The 18030-nt window shown below is 73.0% G+C and overlaps 2 protein-coding genes across 2 annotated transcripts in view; one reads left to right on the forward strand and one right to left on the reverse strand.

Moving 5' to 3' along the window:
• The window catches only part of H696_05911 (hypothetical protein), a gene marked incomplete at its 5' end in the record, with an annotated part of 11606 nt that extends 4083 nt beyond the window's left edge, over positions 1-7523 (forward strand). The window contains 7 exons of the mRNA XM_009499687.1: positions 115-2474; positions 2644-2747; positions 3074-3499; positions 3742-4139; positions 4302-4881; positions 5091-5594; positions 5745-7523. Coding sequence (XP_009497962.1) covers positions 115-2474; positions 2644-2747; positions 3074-3499; positions 3742-4139; positions 4302-4881; positions 5091-5594; positions 5745-7432 — 6060 coding nt within the window. The 3' untranslated portion in view covers positions 7433-7523. The remainder of the gene's footprint in view (positions 1-114; positions 2475-2643; positions 2748-3073; positions 3500-3741; positions 4140-4301; positions 4882-5090; positions 5595-5744) is intronic.
• A 337-nt stretch (positions 7524-7860) lies between these two features.
• Positions 7861-18030, reverse strand: part of H696_05912 (hypothetical protein) — a gene marked incomplete at its 5' end in the record, with an annotated part of 11443 nt that continues 1273 nt past the window's right edge. Inside the window, 8 exons of the mRNA XM_009499688.1 lie at positions 7861-9094; positions 9400-9535; positions 9679-11316; positions 11708-12356; positions 12620-12786; positions 12949-13069; positions 13217-14614; positions 15003-17896. Of these exons, the coding sequence (XP_009497963.1) occupies positions 7954-9094; positions 9400-9535; positions 9679-11316; positions 11708-12356; positions 12620-12786; positions 12949-13069; positions 13217-14614; positions 15003-17896 (8144 nt within the window). The 3' untranslated portion in view covers positions 7861-7953. The remainder of the gene's footprint in view (positions 9095-9399; positions 9536-9678; positions 11317-11707; positions 12357-12619; positions 12787-12948; positions 13070-13216; positions 14615-15002; positions 17897-18030) is intronic.

Consider the following 18030-nt stretch of genomic DNA (forward strand, 5'->3'; position numbering starts at 1 on the left):
CCCCCCGCCCCTCGTCAGACCATTCACTGATGCATGGCACCCGGTTTGGGTCTTCCTCTCGCCCTGGTTTCCTCGTTCCCTCGTTCCCCCCCCCCCACCCCCCGGCGGGCTTAGCTGGTGGCCGTCCTTCACATGTATCACCAGCACTACCAACGCGTGACCCGAGTGACCACCGGGGCATTGTCCCTCCCGCCGGCCATCGCCCTGGCCGCGGAGGAAATCCACTCCTTCGGGCTGTATGTGGACCAGCTCCGGGCCGAGGCCGAGGGCAGCACGGCCGCCTCCCCCGGGTCCATGACTCGGTCGCGCTCGGACTGGGAGCTCCTCTCGCTGCCCGGGCTCGATTCCAACACCGGCATCGACAGCAGCAGCTTTGTGGGCCGGTCTCGGGCGGCCGGTGGCGGCCCGGGCAGCACGTCGTCCCTCAGCGGGGGGATGGGCCCCGGCGGGAGCCGGGCCTCGGCCACGCAGTCCGTCCGCACGACGGCCCTGCAGCTGGTGTACGACCGGCGCCGGGCCAAACGCGAGGCCACCCTCCAGGACCCGGAGGGCTGGTTCTCCCGGCGGCTGGCGGCCTACCTGGACGCCGTGAGTCTCGGGGTGCCGCTGACGGCCGTGGCGGCCGCCGGGCTGGCCATATCCCGCGGCACGGCGCAGCAGCTGGGCCCCGGCGACGGGTCGGCCCGGGATCTGGCCCAAGTGGCCATGCGCCTGGCCGGGCCGATCGCCACCCCGGCCGGCCGGCCGCCCCTGGTCATGAGCACCTCCTCGGCCAAGGAGGGCTACGTGTGGAAGCGAGCCCGGGTGCACGGTGGCGGCGGTGGCGGCGGCGGCGGCAGCAGCAGCCACACTGCCAGCAGCATCGCCGGCGGTGGCAACCCTCCTGCAGGCGCCGGTGACAGCTCGGACGCCGGGTCGGACGAGACAGAGGCGGCGGCGGCGGCGGCGGCGGCAGCGGCAGCGGCGGCAGCAGCCGCCGCCGCCACTGCACACGAGCCGCGCACCTCCCTGCTGGCCGTGTCGGCCCTGGCATCCGGGCAAATGCCCGTCACACACAGCATCACCCTGGCGCCGCCGGGGTTCGAGCATGGGTTCGGCGTGGCCGGCGTCCTGCCGAGTCCGCTGTTGCAGCCGGTCGGCTGTCTGGCCTGCGGTACGGGGGCCTGTGCGGCCGCCTGCCAGCCGGCCGGGCCGCGGCAGGTGATCGGCTTCCCCCGGGCGCCGACCGATGGGCTGGGCGGCCCCTCGACCGGCGGGGCCGATGGGCCTGACATGCAGGCCGACGAGGGGGCCGACCCTTCTGTCATCCGGCGACCGAGTGTCTCCTTTGCCAATGGCGGTGCCGGGCGCAGTGGTCCGTCCTGCCCCGGCTGCGGGGGGCCCCTATGCATGGGGCTTGGTCCGGGTGACGGGCCGGTCGGCCTGTGCGATGGGTGCGCCAGCCAGGTGGGCCCAGGGCGGTCGGATTCCTCCGGGTCCTTGACTGGTCCCGGGTCCGGGGCCTCGGCCACCACATCCATGACGAAGGCCGCCCTGTCGGCGGCCTACTCGCTGGCCACGCTGCCGGTGTCCATGACCAAGCAGCTGGCCACCGGGGCCGGTGGCGCCGGTGGCGGCGGCACTGGCGGCGGCACTGGCGGCCCCGGCAGTGGGAGCAGCAGCCACACCGCCGGCGAGCCAGTCGGCTCGGATGCCGGGCCGCGGGATGTTTCCCGCGTCCGGCGGCTCTTCGCCCGGCCGCACAACGAGGTGGTCTATGTGGCTGGCGGCGGGCTGGTGGGGGCCGGCGGCCCGGCGGCCACCGTGTCCCTGGAGCAGCAGGCCCTGGCTCGGCAGCGCCCGCTGGACCCGGCGTCGATCCCCTACTTCCCCCATTCGACGCCCTTCCACTTCCACGGGCGGCTGGGCATGCATCATGCGCAGTCGCCGCTGGAGCAGGGGGCCTGCCTGGCGCCGGCGTATGCCTCGGCCGGGCGCAGCCGGGTGCCGGTTTTGTCGCCGGTTCCCCTGTCGCCGGTGCCGGCGGCCGCATCGGCGGCTCCTGGTGGCGGGGGCTCCACCGCCTCGGACCAGACGCCCCCCTGGCTCCGGGCGTACCTGGCCCTGTGTCAAGCCACCGGGCGCCTGGAGTATCGGACCTACACCCGGTCGCGTGGGTACCAGGTGACGGCCGTCGTGCCGAATGTGGTCCTCTGCAGTGTGCGCATTGTCAGTGGCGTCAGCGCCGGGGAGCATGCGGCGCACGGGCACCACCGGCAAATGGACCCGGCCTCCAGCAGCCTGTCCAACCAGTCCTCCCCCTCGCTGGTGCATGTCCTCCCGGGCGAGGGGGCCGACCCGAGTGCCGGGGTTCTCTCCCCGTCGACTGGCCCGGCTGCCGCGCACCCCTCCCTTTCGTCGTCGTCGTCGTCGTCGTCCTCCTCCTCGTCCTCTTCCTCCTCGGCCTTCATCTTCGAAATCATCTCCCCGCAGGCGTGCGTCGCATCCCCGGGCTTTATCCGCCCCGCCCCCCCCCTCCCCTTTCTCTGCCTTCCCATGGGCCGGCCACCTTGCCGTATTGCTTGCCGCTCACCGCTGATGATCGTCTTTTGCTTGGGCCGCCCTGCCCCGTCCCACTCCCCGCCCCGGTGGACATGCCCTCAGGACGATCACCGTGCAGACGGAGACCGAGCATGAGCTGCGCGACTGGGTGCAGACCATCGAGGAGGTCCGCCGGCAGCAGCTGGACATGTTCCAGGGTATCGAGCGTGCGTGTCTTTCCCCTGCCCCTGTGTGTCTCTGTGTCTGCGTGCTTTCACGTTCGTGTGTTTTCATGTCTTTGTGTCCAGCTGTGTCCAGCTGTGTCCAGCTGTGTCCAGCTGTGTCCAGCTGTGTCCTTCATTCCTGCCCGCTCCCCTCCAGCGACGGACCCGCTCCTGATGTCCCCCTGTGTCCTCCTATGTCCTTCGCGCGTCTTTGTTCCTGGCCCCCCTTCCCCTCCGGCCACGAGCTCACTCCTGCTGTCCGCCCCCCCCCCCCCCCCATCTCTCTCTCCCTCTGACCCTTCTCCTCCCCCGCCCGGCTTGCGCCACAGGTGCGCCCCCGCCGCAGGAGTGCACCCTCGCCGCGTCCGGCAGCCGAAGCAGCCACAATCCCCTGCTCGGGGTGGCGCTCTTGGCCTCGCCGACGGCCTCCATGGCCATCGTCCAGGGGCGCTCCTCGGCCGCGCTGCTGGCCCTGTCAACGGCCCCCTCCTGGTTTAGCGCGCATCTGGCCTCGGATGCCCTGCTAGACTATGACATCGGCGACTCGGTGACCGTGCTCATGTCGGATCTGATCCAGATGTCCGGCGTGAGCAGCGGCCTGCCGAACAACTTCCTCGGGCTGTCGTCCGGCCATGTTGGCGGCGGCCCGGCCGGTCCCGGGCAGTTCCAATACCCGGACCCGCACTTCCTCCGGCTGAACACCGAAATGCATGGGCTCTTCAAGTCCATCCCGCTGCGGGACTTTGTCTTTGACTGTGCGTGCCCTCTCGCTCTCTCTCTCCCCCCCCCCTCACACCGATTGCCCCGGGATGGGGTCTTCCGCGCGCCGCTTGCCAGGCGCGCCCAGCGCGCCTGCCGGTGCCGCGTGGGCCTGAGCCCTGTCCACTGGAGCCGGCCTGCCGGCCGGGCCGGGTCCGGGCAATCGTGCCGGGCTGTGTGTGTGGCATCCTCGCACCCGCTCCTCGCAATGGCAGCCCGACGCTGACGCATGCATTAGCCTTTGTCTGCTCCTGGAAGCGGTCCATCCTGCACCAGGGGCGCATTTACCTCACGCAGAACCGGCTCTGCTTCTATTCGAACATCGTCGGGCGCGTGCGGCTGGTCATCATCCCGCTGACGTCGATCACCAGCATTGAGCTCCGGACGCCGATCATCTTCCACACGGTGGAGGTGACCGTCGGCGGGGAGGACTCCGCCGAGGAGGACGCCCCGGCGGCGCCGACCGCGCCGAATGCCCCGAATGGCGCCGGTGCCGGCAGCGGCCCGGCCAATGGCCCGGCAGCCAGCGGCGACAGCCCGGCCGCCGTGCGCCATGTCTTCGTGGTCCTGCCCCGTGTGAGCAGCCTCCTGTACGAGTCGCTGGACCGGCTGTGGAAGAATGCTCGTAGTGCAAATGTGCGTGCCGCTGCCCTGTCGCGCCGGGGTCTCTCGGGGCGCCCGGCTGCCGGGGGCCCCCCGGGCGTCTCTCGCCTGTCCGCGCCCCCCCCCCCCCCCCCCCCCGCCTCCTTGGCCCCCTGGCAGCTAACCTCCTCCTCTTTCCCGTCGTCACGGCCGCAGCCACTGCCCTACCAGCGGCTCTTCCCGTTGATGTATCAGAATTACCGGAACCTGGGCAGTGCGGGCGGCCCGGCGTCTGGGGCCGGGCCGAATGCAGCGACACCGCCGAGCCTGGGCCTGCCGGCGGCGCCGGAAACCCCGGGCCGCGGCGGGGCCCCGGGCAGCTCCCCCTGGGCGGACACCGGCCTGGCGGCGGCAGGGCCTTTGGCATCCCCGGGGCACCCGCCGGCCGAGGCCCTCGCCATGGGCCCCGGCGCGGCTGACATGCCCGGCACCTGGTCCGAAGCTCCGGAGGCGGGGCCCGGCGGCTTGGCCACCTTCGGCGCGGTGACCGGGTCCCCGGTGCCGGACCCGGTCCTCCCGCTGTCGTCACTGTCGCTGCCGCCGCCGTCAGTGGAATTGCCGCTGGTGCCGATCGAGTCGCACTTGCAGCCCATCGGCCAGAAGCAGGCCGAGCTGGATGGCCTGCTGCTGGACCGGATCTACCCGGTCCCGGTGAAGGTCCTCCATGATCGGCTCTTTGGCGGCGACGCCACCGGCAACTTGATGGGCGTCTTCCACCAGGCACGCGGCGAGGCCGGTACGCATCTTTGCCCGCCCTTTTTTTTTTCGCCCTCCTCGCCGGGCCGCCTGCCACGCGTGGCTTCCCCTCCCCCCCCCCTGTGCCCGGCGGTGCCGCCTCCTGACCTTCGTCGCTGCCTACCTGGCATTCCCCCCCCCCCCCCCTGTGCGCACCATCGACAATCGGCCCGCTTGGCCGGTGCCTCGCCGTGTGCCGGGCGCGGGCAGATTTCCGGGCGGACGCCTGGCGGCGCCTCGGCGCCGGGACCGAACCACTGGCTCGCGTCGTCCGGTACCGCTGCCTTTCGGAGCAGCGCTATCTGTCCCCCAGCCAGAACGGCCGGGCGCTCATGCAGTTCTACTCGCACCATGAGGAGTTCCTGCATTATGTCATCGACGGGTGGCTCTCGAATGAGGGCGGCCCGGGGACGGCGGCGGCGGCGGCGGCCACCGGCCCGGGGCCCGACGGCCAGGCAGACGACCCGGCGGCCGGGCCCCTCGCTGCCTTGGCCCCGGAGGCGGCTGCCGCCCTGCGCGCCCACCTCCACCCCGGCACCCTGCCCGTGGGGGTGGCCTTCCGGGTGAGCATGACCTACATCAGCCTGCACGAGTCGCGCTTGCAGATTTCCTTCGAGCTGTCGGACAATCTGCACCGGCATGTGCGCGACCCGGCCAACGGCCCGCTGGCCAACCTGTTTACCCGTCTGCCGGTGATCTTCGGCTCGGCTCAGCGTGCGTTCTTTTTGTCCAACCCCCCCCCCCCGCCCCCGCCCCTCCTTCCTCCTCGCCCTTCCCCCGGGTGCTGACGCGGTTCTGTGGGCGCCGGGCGGCCCTCCTCCCTGGCGTGGGGTGCCTCGCGCTGGGGGCCGTGCCGGGATCCAGGCTTCTGGCGCCGGCACGCGGCCACCATGCTCAAGCGGTATGTCTTTGACTTGGAGGCCTTCCTGCACATGGCCTTCTCGCTGAAGCCCCACCACCGGCTGGGCTTCCGGCCGATTAGCTCCTTCCGGGTGTCGGTCCCCCCGTCGGTGCCCTTCCTGATGCCGGTGTTCGACAAGCTCCGTCGAACGTTCGACCCGCGGCGGTCTCTGCCGGCGCGCTTGCGCCTGGTCCTGCTGCTGGCCCTTGTCGGGTGGGTGATCACCGGTCTGCTGGCCTCGCGCTTGGGGCAGCAGGCTCGAGCCTGGCGGCGCCTGGTGACGGCGGGCCTGCACCCGGCGGCCGAGTCGCCGGCCCCGGGGTTGCCCATGGCCGGGGACCCCGGGGCGGCCGTGGCGGCGGCCACCGCCGCGGCCGCGGCCCTAGCCGGAGTGGCGGCCGACACCGCCTTCGACCGGTGGTTCGGCACTCGCTATGCCGAGGGTGCCGGCGGGGCGGCCGGGGCCGACTGGGCCATGCCCGACGCCCGGGCCCCGGGTCGCGGCATGCTCGCCGCCGGGCACTTCCCCTGTGACGGCCGGCCCGCGGCCGCGTGTGTCGGCGAGGGTGCCCGCTTTGCGGACCTCCAGCATGTGGGCTGGAGCCCGGCCGTGCGCTTGGCCCGGCCGGCCGAGCCCCCAGGCCGCTGGGCCGGGCTGGCCATGGTCGACACCTGCCCGGCGGCTGGCTGCCATCCCTGTGTCGCTGGCCGGCAGGCGGAGCCTGGCGACGCGCCCACCGAGGCCCCGGCCCATGGGGGGCATCACGACACCGGTCAGGGCACTTCGCCCCCCGGCACCGGGCAGGATGCCCAGCGCCGTGCGGCCATCGGCCTGGCCGAGTCCTCGGTTGCCGGGGAGCCCGACCATGGCCATGGCCCGCATCACCACCACCATCACCACCACTTCCACCACTTCCACCACCACCACTACCATGTGCCGGCCGGGCTGCATCCCGGGGCCCTGGGTTCCGATGGCTGGCGCACGCTCTCCGAAGGGGAGGTGCTGGCCGGTGGGGGTGGCCGGCCGGTCGACGGGGCCCGGACGCCGGCCGACCCGGCGCCGGCGGCCCCCACGGCGCCGGCGCCTCCGCCCTCGGTGGCTCCAGGGTCCTGGTGCTTGGCGGACCTGGTGAGTGATATCAGCCGGTCGCTGACCGACTCGATGGACCCGCCGGCCGGGCTGGAGCTGTGTGTCCTGGCACGGCCATCCCCGGGAACGGCTCTCGGGGCGCTCATCGGCCGCGGGGACCGGCGGGCGGACCACGCGGCCAGCGTGGTGGTCGGCCTCCGCCGGCGCATGTTCGACGCATGCCGGCAGCTCCAGGCCGCCGAGCGCGCCCTCTCGGAATCCGTCTACCTGGAGGCTCTGCTGGCCGAGGTGCGGGACTGCCTGGCGGCCGGGCCGCAGCCCGGCCACGGCCCGGCGGTGGCCACCAATGCCACCGCTGCGGGCATGGCCGCCGGGCTTCCCGGGCTTTCCGGGCTTTCCGGGCTCCTGACCCGTGGCATAGATGCCCTGCTGCCGAAGTGGCGGCCGAACGCCAGCCCGGGCGACATGGCCTGTGCCGCGGCCGTCCACGAGCTGGTCACCCTGTTTGGGCATTCGCTGCAGGAATTGTCGGCCAGCTTGGCCTCCGTGCCGGGGCGATGATGGGTAGCCGGCTCGGCGTGGCCTCCCGGCGGCCCCGCCATGGGGGCGCCTTGTGTCGTCAGAGCCCTCCCGCCCGCGCCCCCCCCCCCTTTTTCCCCCGGCGGCCGACCGGGGGCAAGGCGGGAGGGGCACGCGGAATAAATCCCCTCCCCCCCCCCCGACACGGTGATGGGCTCTTTCTTTCTCCCCCCCCCTCTGATCAAGCCGCCGGCTCACTTTCGGCCACATTATCGAGTGGGCGGGTGTATTGATGGAGGAGTGCGCGCACGCCGGTGGACATCTTCCTTCGCACATGCGTGGGCGTATATATGTGTAAGGCGCCGGGCGGGCGCGTGCCTCGGGGAAGAGGGAGATGGGGAAATCTACAGGGGAGAGGGGGGGGGCGGCGGCGGCCTCAAGCTCGCCGGGCAGCGCCCAGTGGCGGAGGGGCGAGAGAGAGAGAGAGAGAGATGCAAAGGGCAATCCGAGGGATGGGCAGGGCGCGGGGTGTCGCAGGATGTGGACGCCGGCATGCTGCACTTCTAGAGGAAAACCTGCAGCGGGACGAAGCTCTCCTTGACCAGGATGGGCGGGGTGAGGCGCTCACGCGACAGGAACTCCGTCGGGTAGGGGACCAGGTGGCCGCGCACGCCGGACAGCATGAAGAGCACCCGGCCAAGGGGGTCGCTCAGGTCGAAGGCCGCCGGGGAGGCGGGCGGCGGCACGGCGGCCGGGACGGTCGGCGGCTCCGGCGAAGGGGCCGCCGTGCTGTCGTCCGGGTCCGCCACCGTCGGGGCGCGGCCCCCGGCCAAGGTGTCGGCCTCGTCATCCTCGACGTCGGTCACCAGCCCCGGCGCCGGGGCCGGCCGCGGGCTCGAGGGCCGGGGCGATTCCAGCTCCACATGCTCCGGCGACAGGGATGACGCGACGGCCGGCACGACGATCTTGCGCTCGCCGGCGGGCCCATCCCCATGGGCCGGGGCCGTCGGTGGCCACGGGTCGGGCCCCGGGGGCGGCTTCTTCAACGGGTCGCCCGGGCCGCCACCGAAGCCGGGCAGCGAAGCCGGGCCGGCCCCGAGGCTGACCGGGCCTCCGGCCTGGCGCGTGCGCGCGGCGTGCTCCACCACGGCGGCCACATTGCGAATGGCCGTCTGGTCGGCCATCGGCACGGCGCCCGGGGTGGATCCGATGCCACGCGGGCCGATGGGGCCCGGCGGGCCGACCCCGGCACGCAGGGCCGCATCCGACGGCGACACCGAGTCGGGAATGGTATCCAGCGAGGGGTCGCTGCTGGGGGGCAGGTCCTCCGGCACGGTGCTCAGCCCGGCGCCGGCCGGGGGAGGGGTCCCGACAGGGGTGGCCCCGCTGGCGGCCGCAGGCCCAGCCGGGGCCGCCTCCGTCCCTCGACCGGTCATCTTCGACTGGCGCAAGGTGGAGATGACCGCCGGGCCGAACTCCGCCACCGAGGTCGACACGGCACTGGCCAGATCCCCGCAGAAGCGGTGGTACTCGTCCCAAGTGCGCACCGCGTCATCCGGCACACAGCGGAAGACGTCGCGGTAGATCCGGGCATTGCGCTGCGACGTGTGCAGCCAGATGCTGGCGAAGAAGTCCACATGCACCGGGTCCAGCAGTCGCGGGTCGTCGATGCTGGCCATGCCCAGGTGCTCGGCCATCAGTTGCCTGTGTGGTGTAGGTGGCGAGCGGGGGAGCGGGGAGATGTCAGTCAGAGGCCGGCCGGGCGCCAAGAGGCAGGAGCAAGGGGCCATGCATGTGCCCGCGCGAAAGGACCGAGAGGCGCATGCCGGGCTCCCGGCAGGGGGACGGCCGGGAGAGACGACCGGCGCAAGTGGCGAGAGGCCCGACCCCGCGCCAATGCAGCTGACCAGGCCCCCCCGCGCTCTGCTTGCACCCGGGGGCCGGAAAAAAAAAAAAAAAAAAAAAGGACCCCGCCCCGGACGGGGCGCAAGTGGCATGGGGGGACGCACCGGCGGAGCATGGCCGGCACGCGGCCGACCATGCAGTCCCGGCCGTTCATGCGCCCGGGGATGAGGTTGGTGTCCTCGATGCGGAGGACAATTTCCGAATCACGGAAGCCGAGCATGCTTCGGTCGTTGATGTTGGCTGGAGCCCGGAGGGGGCAGGCGCATGTCGGGTGTCAGTGGGCCGCGTGCCGATACCAGCACCGAAGGCAAGCAGTGAGAGGGAAGTGCAGGGGGGGGGGGGGGGGGAGGGGGCAGCCTTGGCCTGGACACAGGCGTGCGTACCGGAGCCAATGAGCGCCACGCGGTCGTCCACCACCATGCCCTTGCTGTGGACGTAGACAATTTCGGTGGCCACGCCGCCGCCGCCCTCCTCCGGCACGCGCTCCCAGTTGCGCAGGCCGCAGAAGGAAATGTAGTCTCGGGCATTGATGCCCCGGCGCTCGAGGCGCGCCAGCAACGATCGCGGCCCGCGCGAGATACTCTCATACTGGCGCTCCATGACGATGCGCAGCGACGCGGCCCGGGTCTCATGGACCCGGCCCTCGAAGGCCGGCAGCAGCGGCAGGATGACATAGATGCGGAAGGCCGGCGCCGGCCCGGCGGCCAGGGCCCGGAGCTCCTCCTCGTCGGCGGTGGCCAGCGGGCGAACCAGCAGCGGCCCCTCGGGGCCGGCATCGCCGCACGCGGCGCACGGGCTGCCCTCGGGGGCCGGCGACGCGGCGGCACCGCCGGCCGCCGCTTGGGCCATGACCGCCTGCCGCAGGCTCGACAGCGACCGGGTGGCCGCCGGGGCCCCGGGCCCGGCGGTGGCCCCAGCACCCCCGCATGCGGCACATGCCGGGCCGACCTCGGCCCGGAGCCGGAGCTCCTCCAGGGCTAGGTCATAGGTCAGGCGGTCCTCATGGGCGCGGACAATGCGCTCGTAGATGGCCCGGCCGATGTGGTTCTCCACATGCCCGGGGATGTCCAGGTCGCTGTCGGCATCCGGGTGCGAGGACCCGGTGTCATCGGTGTCGGTGTCCATGCCCAGGCCCCCGCCGGGGCCATGGGCGAAGGAGCTGTCGCCGCTGGTCAGATCCCCGCCCCCGGGCATGGCGTTGCTGTCTTCCGAGCCGAAGATGGAGCTGGCCCGCGCCGCCGGCCGGCCGCCGGCCGCCGGAATGGCCGCCGAGCTGGTGATGAAGAACTGGTTCTCGATGTAGATGAAGTGCTCGGCGTGCGTGATGGCATGCATGTAGGCCTGGTAGATGGAATTGTCCGTGACCGCCAGCCCGCTGGACCAGCGCCCGGCCGAGCGGAGCACCTGCACCTGGCACGTGGCCGGCACCGGTTCCGTGTCGTACGTGTCGAAGACCGCATCGTCGGCCTCGGCGTCGTCGAACTCCTCGGCCGGGTGGGCGCCGGCGCCCGGGGCAGCGGCCGCGGCCGCGGCCGTGGCCCCGACCGCCGGCAGCCCGGGCGACATGTCCCGCGACCCGGCCACCGACTCCACCGACCCGCCGGGGCCCGCCGCCGCGGCCGGGACCAATTGCGGGCTCGGGGCCATGCCGGTGCTGAGAATGGACCGGGCCGACTGGATGGACCGATTGGACCGGATGGACGTTTGCCGGTGGAGATCGGCCCCGGGCATGCGGAGGCCGGGGCCGGCCGAGGTGCTGGCCCGCCGGGCCTGGGCCCCTGCCGGGCCGCCCGATGGCGTGGCCGAGCCCGGCCCCGGCGAGTTGTCGGCCGTCGGGGCCCGACGCGGGTGCCCCATGCCCGGGGGCAGCTCGCGCATTGGCAGCAGGTACGGCAGGGCCGGGTCATTCTCGGCCTTGTCGGACTTGATGAAGTTCCATCGCTCGATGAAGAGCCGGGCCACGTCACGCGCCGCGGCGCCAGACACGCGAACCGCGATGTCGTGCCAGGGCATCCGGGGAACTATGCGTGTGCGTGCGTGTATGTGTGTGTGTGTGTGTGTGTGCGTGTGCATGCGCAAGCGCAGCAAGAGGAGCGGCCAGCGGGCCGAGGGGGAGTGTGTTCCTGGTCAGTAATGGCGGGGAGCGCTTCCTTTTTTTTTTTCCTACCCCCCTGCTGCCGCCTCCGTGCCCCGGCCAAGCGCACGGCCACAGGCGTCAGGGGCGCGCGCCCTCGCGCCGGAGGACGCAAGGCACGGGGGAGAAGGAGGAGGAGGAGGTGCGGGGGAGAGAGAAAAAAAAAAGACAAAGGAGGGAGCCACATGTGGATGGAGGGGCCAGGAGGGACCGCCCCCTGGCCGTGGTCTGGCTGCCGGCTGCCCCCGGGCGCCGGCCCGAGCACAGGGCCTACGCACCGCGCGTCCGGTCCAGCGAGTCGGAGTAGTAATTCCGCAGCTCGAAGAAGTCCCGCTCAAAGGGATTGGAGTAGTCCTTACCGGGGATCCGGTGGGCCGGGGCCGGGGCCACCGGGACCGGCAGCATGGACCCGGCCGGCGGCCGGTTATGCCCGGCCGGCAGACGCCCGTCAAAGAGCTTGTGCGCGTGCGTGTCATACCGGCCGAAGCACAGGTCGATGCCCCCGAGGAAGGCCACCCGCTGGTCGACCACGCAAATCTTCTCATGGTGCGCCCAGTAGAGGGTCCCGCCAACCTTCGTGTGGTCCGGGTGCCGCATGACGGCGATCGTGCCGCCGAGGCCATGGCCCCCGGCATCCCCGAGCAGCACGCCATTGGTCAGCTCCAGGAGGGACTCCTGGCCGGAGGCGGCGGCCACGGCGGCCGCGGCCGCGGCCGGCGGCACCACCACCACCGACGGCCGCCGGCCGCTGGTGTTTCCGAGCGACGCCCGAAGCCGGGTCTTCGTGTACCAGGAGTTGTTGGCCACCGCGCCGGGGAACTCCTTGTAGATGAGCACACACACCAGGACGCCCTGGGCGGCCTTGCGCGCGAGCAGCCGGTCCAGCCGGTACTGCGGGTAGCGGTTGGGTGGCCGGCGAAGGTGAAGCTGCAGTGGCAGGTCGTCCCAGGGGGGGGGGGGCGGCCGCATTGGCAGGCCATGTCGGCGATACCAGCGGCCGAGGCAGAGAACACCAGGCCAAGGCGGGGCGGCGGGGTCAGTCGTGGAAGGCGCGAGGGGGGGGGGGGCGGCCCCACCGGAAGGGAGGGAGCGGGCCCCGTGCATTTTTCTCCCCCTCCCCTCCACCTCAGCCCGGCCATCGGGGAAAGACACCACGACCAGAGTGCGAGCATGGTCGGGACCGGACGCACCTCCGGCGACAGCCACCAGTCGGCGATGTAGATGCAGGTGGTGGCGCGCTCGATGGCCGCGGCGATGTGCGCAAAGTAGTCATGCGCATCGACGTAGGTTCGCACCGCGGCCATCGGCCGAACCGGGGCGAAGGACCCGAAGGGTTTCGGCTGTGTCCAGATGCTCGCTGCCGGGTGGTGCGGCGCGCCCGGCCACGGAGGGAACACCATGCGCGAGGCACACGGTCAGCAGGGCACCCCAAGGGCAAGGCCCGGCAGGAAGACGGTCAGCGGGACGCCCCCACGGGCAAGAGACCCAGCACGAAGGTGGCTACCACCGACAGGCGCACCGTATTTGAGGTACATCAGCGCGCAGCCCAGGTCGTATGCCTGGCGCTCGGACTCCGTCTTGCAATAGAGGGTACCCTGCGAGGAGGAGATCCACAAGGCCTTGGAGGAGCCGACGATCGACTGCGCGCCCCGGCGCCCGGGGCACAGGACAGACACAGCGGGGGTCAGTCAGGGAAGAGCGCACAGCAGGGGGGGGGGCCGGGGAAAAGAAAAAAAGGACCCCCACCCCGCGCCCGCCCCCCCCGGGCGTCCGCGCGCCAGACGCACCTTGCCGAAGAACGCGTCAAACGAGCTGTCCAGCAGGATCACCTGCACCAGGCGCCGATCATCGATGGCCGCGTAGAAGGCAATGTGGTCCTGGCGGAAGATCATCCACCGGAAGCGAGCTCGCGCGCCGCTGGCCCCGCCGGAGCCGCTCGGGCCGTACGCCAGGCTGGACATGGTCCGGGCCGTGCCGGAGCCCCCGCCCGAGGAGGAAGAAGACCCGGCGCTGCTGCCGCCGAACCAGCTGGACCCGCCGGAGCGCGTCAGCGCATCCAGGTGCGCCACGGAATCCTTGATGAAGTGCTTCCACCGGGTGGGGTCCATGGGCGGCGGCGGCGGCGGCGGCGGCGGCAGGGCAAACATCCCGCCGCCGAGGACCCCCGGCAGGCCGCCGGCCCCGGTGGAGGCCGTGCTTCCGACGCTGGCCACCGACGAGAAGGAGGCCGTGGAGTTGGACCGCAAGCGCCGGGCCATCAGCGGGCCGGTCTTGTGCCGGGGCGGCTTGGCCGTCCCGGGGACAGGGCTCGACCCGGCCCCGGGGGAAGTCCCCCCGCCGGTGGGAGAGCCCCCGGCCCCGGGGGCCGGGCCGGCCGCCGAGTCGGGCCGCTGGCCGGTGCCCATGGCGGCGGCCGGGCCGACCACCGACGAGGAAGACGCCAGGGCCAGCGACGAGGAGGAGGAGGATGACCGAGACAGGGCCCCCGAGCCACCGGTGATCGAGATGGTGGGGAGAGTGCGCGCGGCGGCGGCCGCGGCTGCCACCCCGGCCGTCGACTCGGCCGGCAGGGGCAACGTCCCGCCGGCCGACACCGACAGGGTCCCGGCCGACAGGGTCCCGGCACTGGCCACGGCCAGGGGCGGAGCCGGGGCCGGGCGCTCGCCCGGGGCGCCGGCGCGCGACCCGGGCCCCGAGCCGGCGGCCGTGCCCGCGGCATGGGCCAGGACCGGCTGCTGCTGCTGCAGCAGTAGGTGCTGCTGCTGGCGCATGGTGGCCTGCTGCTCGGCCGACAGGCGTGGCTGCTGCAGCGCGCTGGCGCTGGCGTCGCTCATGGGCGGCAGCGACCCCGGCCCGGGGAAGTGGTGTGCCGGCTGCAGCGGATGGGCCTGGGCTCGGGCCAGGCCGGCCGCTCCGCCGGGGCCGTGGTACTGATAGTCCACGGCCGAGGGGAGCCCGTTGACCGCGGTGCCGGGGAAGTGGCGCTGGGCGCCATTCGGCATTTGCCCATTGCCGCTGCTGCTATTGCCGCTACCGCCGCCGCCCAGTGTGCGGAAGTGCCGGAAGAAGTTGAACCGAAAGGAGGACACCCCCCCGGCGATCTTGACCCACGACTCGTGGCTCTTGGCACTGTAGTCCGGATCGAAGGACATGGGGCTGATCTCGAGGAACTCGCACAGGACAAGCTGCACGTTGGGGTTTGGGATCAAGAGCCGTGGCCAGTGTGTGTGTGTGTGTGTGTGTGTGTGTGTGTGTGCGCGCGAATGTGTGCGAATATGTGTGAATGGGTGCGAATGTGTGTGTGTGTGTGTGTGTGCGTGTGCATATGCGTAACGAGCAGATGCGCGATGTGTGTGTGCACATGCGCAACGAGCAGATGCGCGATGTGTGTGTGCACATGCGCAACGAGCAGATGCGCGATGTGTGTGTGCACATGCGCAACGAGCAGATGCGCGATGTGTGGATGTGTGCACATGAAAAAAGGAAGCAGGGTGGCAAAGATATGCACGTCAGTCTCCAGGCAACGGCCGAGGAGGGCAGGCGTGCGGACAAGCGGCAGGGCCCCATGCGCACCTTGGCCTGCGGGGACAGCTGGCACCGGAGCAGGGCCGTCAGATACCGCAGGAGGTTGGCCCGGGTCCGGTGGATCTCGGATGTGGCGTGGTTGAGGTTGTCCAGGAACTTGGCGTGCGAGTCGGCGGCAGCGCCGCCGCGGCGGCCGCCGGAGCGCCGGGCCCGGCCGGTGGCCGGGACCGCCGGAGCCGCCGACCCGGCCCCCGGGGCCGTGGTCGTGGCCGCGGGATCGGCATCGGAGCCGGAAAAAACGCCGAAAGAGTAGGGGAAGTCGCGGTGCTCGTCCTCGTCCTCCTCCTCGTCTTCCTCGTCCTCCTCCTCGTCCTCCTCCTCCTCCTCCTCCTCGTCCTCCTCGTCCTCGTCCTCCTCGCCCTCCGGCAGGTAGGGCGGAAGATCTTCATCGAAGTTCATCCCCAGGGGCGGCAGGGAGAAGGCCCCCGGGCCGAGACCGGCGCCGGGGCCGCCCCCGGTCGGGCCCTTCTGCGGCAAGTGGCTGCGGCCGCGCTGGACCACCTGCAACCACTTGAGCCGCGAATGGAGAATGAGAAAGTCGCGCTGACGCCGGCGAATGGACCAGGAAAAGCACTTCTGCGACAGGGGCGCCAGGCGCCGGTCGGCCGGGTGCAGCAGCGCCGTTTCCAGGGCCACCGCCGCCGTGGAGGAGGCCGCCGGCAGCATGACCCGGCTCCGGTACTGCAAGTGGATGGTGAAGAGGGTGTGCGATCGGAAGGACCGCGCCTGGCGGAAGACCTCACACGCCCCCATGGACACATGGATGGCCGGGAAGGTGACCGGCACGCCCGGGGTCGGGGCGTAGGGGTGCGGCGCGACCCGCGGCGCCGGGGCCGGCCCGCTGGAGGGGCCCGCCGCATGGGTCCCCCGGAAGGGGGCCAGCGACCGGCCAACCATGCCGCCGACCGCGGCGCTGACCGACGCCGCGCGGCTGGTGACCGCGTGCGCGGCGCCGGTTTTCGGGGCCGGAGCCGGGGCCGGGGCCGGGCCCGCGGTCGGGCCATCCGGATCGGCATCGGCCCCGGGCCCAGGCCCCGGCGTCGAGGAGGACGAAGTCCCGGTCAACAGGGACGTGGTGGCCGAGCGGCCCCAGCGCACCAGGGCCGAGGAGGACTTGGAGCTTTGGACGGCGGCCGTGGGGGTGGTGGGAGCCGTGGCCGGGCTGCTGCTCATGGCATCGACATCCTCCTGCGAGGGGTCCGGCATGTCGACAAGGCCCCCGGGCCCGGCGGGGCCCACATCGATGGCGAGCCCGGCCGGCCGCGGGGCCCCGGCCACCAGGGGCGAGGCCGACCGCGACCCCGGGGCCGACAGGGCGCCATGCTGCTCGGCCGATCCGGGCGGCGGCGGCGGCGGCGGCGGCGGCGGCGGCGGCGGCGGCGGCGAAGACACCGCCACCGAGGAGGTTGTGGCCGCCGTGGCGGGGACATCGCCGGCCGTGGCCGGCCCCTGCCCGGATGGCGGCAGCGTGCTGGTGGTGACCGTCAGCCGGGGGGTGTCGGAGCGGGCCGACCGGGCACGGCCGCCGGCCGGAGAGCCTGGCGCCGGGTCCGGGCTGTCGGCCGATGTGCCGGGCCCTGCGGGCTCCTGGCCCGGCCGGCCGCCGAAGGTGTACCGGCGGATCCACCGCCGGGCATTGGCACTGAGCTTGGCATTCATGCTGGGGCCGGAGGAAGAGGAGGAGGAGGGGGGCGTGGTGGCGGCGCCGGCGGATGCCCCGGGCATGGGGCCCAGAGGCCGGCGACAGGCCAGGCAGGCGGGCCCGGCAGCCTGGCCCACCGCGTCGGGGCCCTCCTCATCCGAGCGACAGTAGTCGGCCTCCTCGTCGGAGGTGCCGCGCTCGTCCTCGAGACAGGTGGCGCAAAGCCCGGCCGGCGGGGCGCCCGGGCCGGCGCCGCTCGGAGACACCGGGGCCGGGCCCGGGCCCGGGCCCGGGCCCGGGCCGGCGCGGCGCGCAGCCAGGCGGTGCTCCTCGCGGGCCATGCGCCGCGCGTGGGCCCGCTGCCGGTGCTGGTGCAGGAAATTCAAGTGCGACGCCACCAGCGACCCGAAGAACATGCCCACCGCCTCGGAGGCCGGGTCGTACAGGCGAACGGCCGCCGATCGCCGGGCCGCCGACATGGGGCACAGGCTGGGCCCCGGGCACCGGGGCCCACACAGGAACTCCCAGCCTTCGGGCGCGGAGTCGGCCCCGGCGAAGAGGCCCGGCACGTCGAGCGAGGAGCCGGAATCGTCGGCCAGGGCGGGCAGGCTGTGCCCGGCGGCCCCGGCCCCGCCCGGCCCCACCGTCGACACGGTGGAGGTGATGGCCGCCGCGGCCGCCGGCGCGGAGGAGGCCGACCGGCCGACCTGCCAAAGCCGGCGCTTGCGCGGGGTCATGGCCCCGGCGGGGCCCGGCTGGGCCGTCGCCTCCGACGGCGCCTGGCCCGCGTCCGCGCCCGGCGCAAGGGGATACAGGTCGGCCGGGCAGCCGGCCCCGGGCATCGGGGCGAAGGTGCTGGCCGAGGGCACCGCCGCCGCCGGCCCGAGGGCCAGGTGTCCATGGAAGGCGCAATCGTAGTCATCCTCGAAGAGGACAATCGGATCCTCGAGGCTGCCGTCGCCGGCCGCATGGCGCGCCGGGTCGAGGGAGGACCCGCGCCGGGCCCCGGGGCCCGGGCCCCGGCCGGGGTACGGGCCGCTGTCGGGGCCGTCGCCCGAGCGCGCGCGCCGCCCTGCCGCTGACCCGGCATCCTCGAGGGCCCCGGGGCCGGGGGGGTGGCCGCGCCGGCCGGCCCCGGGCCCGGGCGCATGGTACGGGTAATCCGGCGACAGGGGATGTGCGAGGCCGCCATGGAAGTCGAACTCGAAACTGCTGTCCGAAGCGAGGTGGTAATCGAGGACTATCCGCGAGCAAGAGGGGGGGGATGAGGGCCAGTCAGCGCATGCACAGCGGGGCGGCGGCGAGGGCGGCGGCGAGGGCGAGGGCGAGGGCGAGGGCGAGGCAGGAGGGACGGAAGAGCAACAGGCAAGGGGG

Source organism: Fonticula alba (assembly GCF_000388065.1).
Source record: "Fonticula alba strain ATCC 38817 unplaced genomic scaffold supercont2.15, whole genome shotgun sequence".
Lineage (NCBI taxonomy): Eukaryota > Rotosphaerida > Fonticulaceae > Fonticula > Fonticula alba.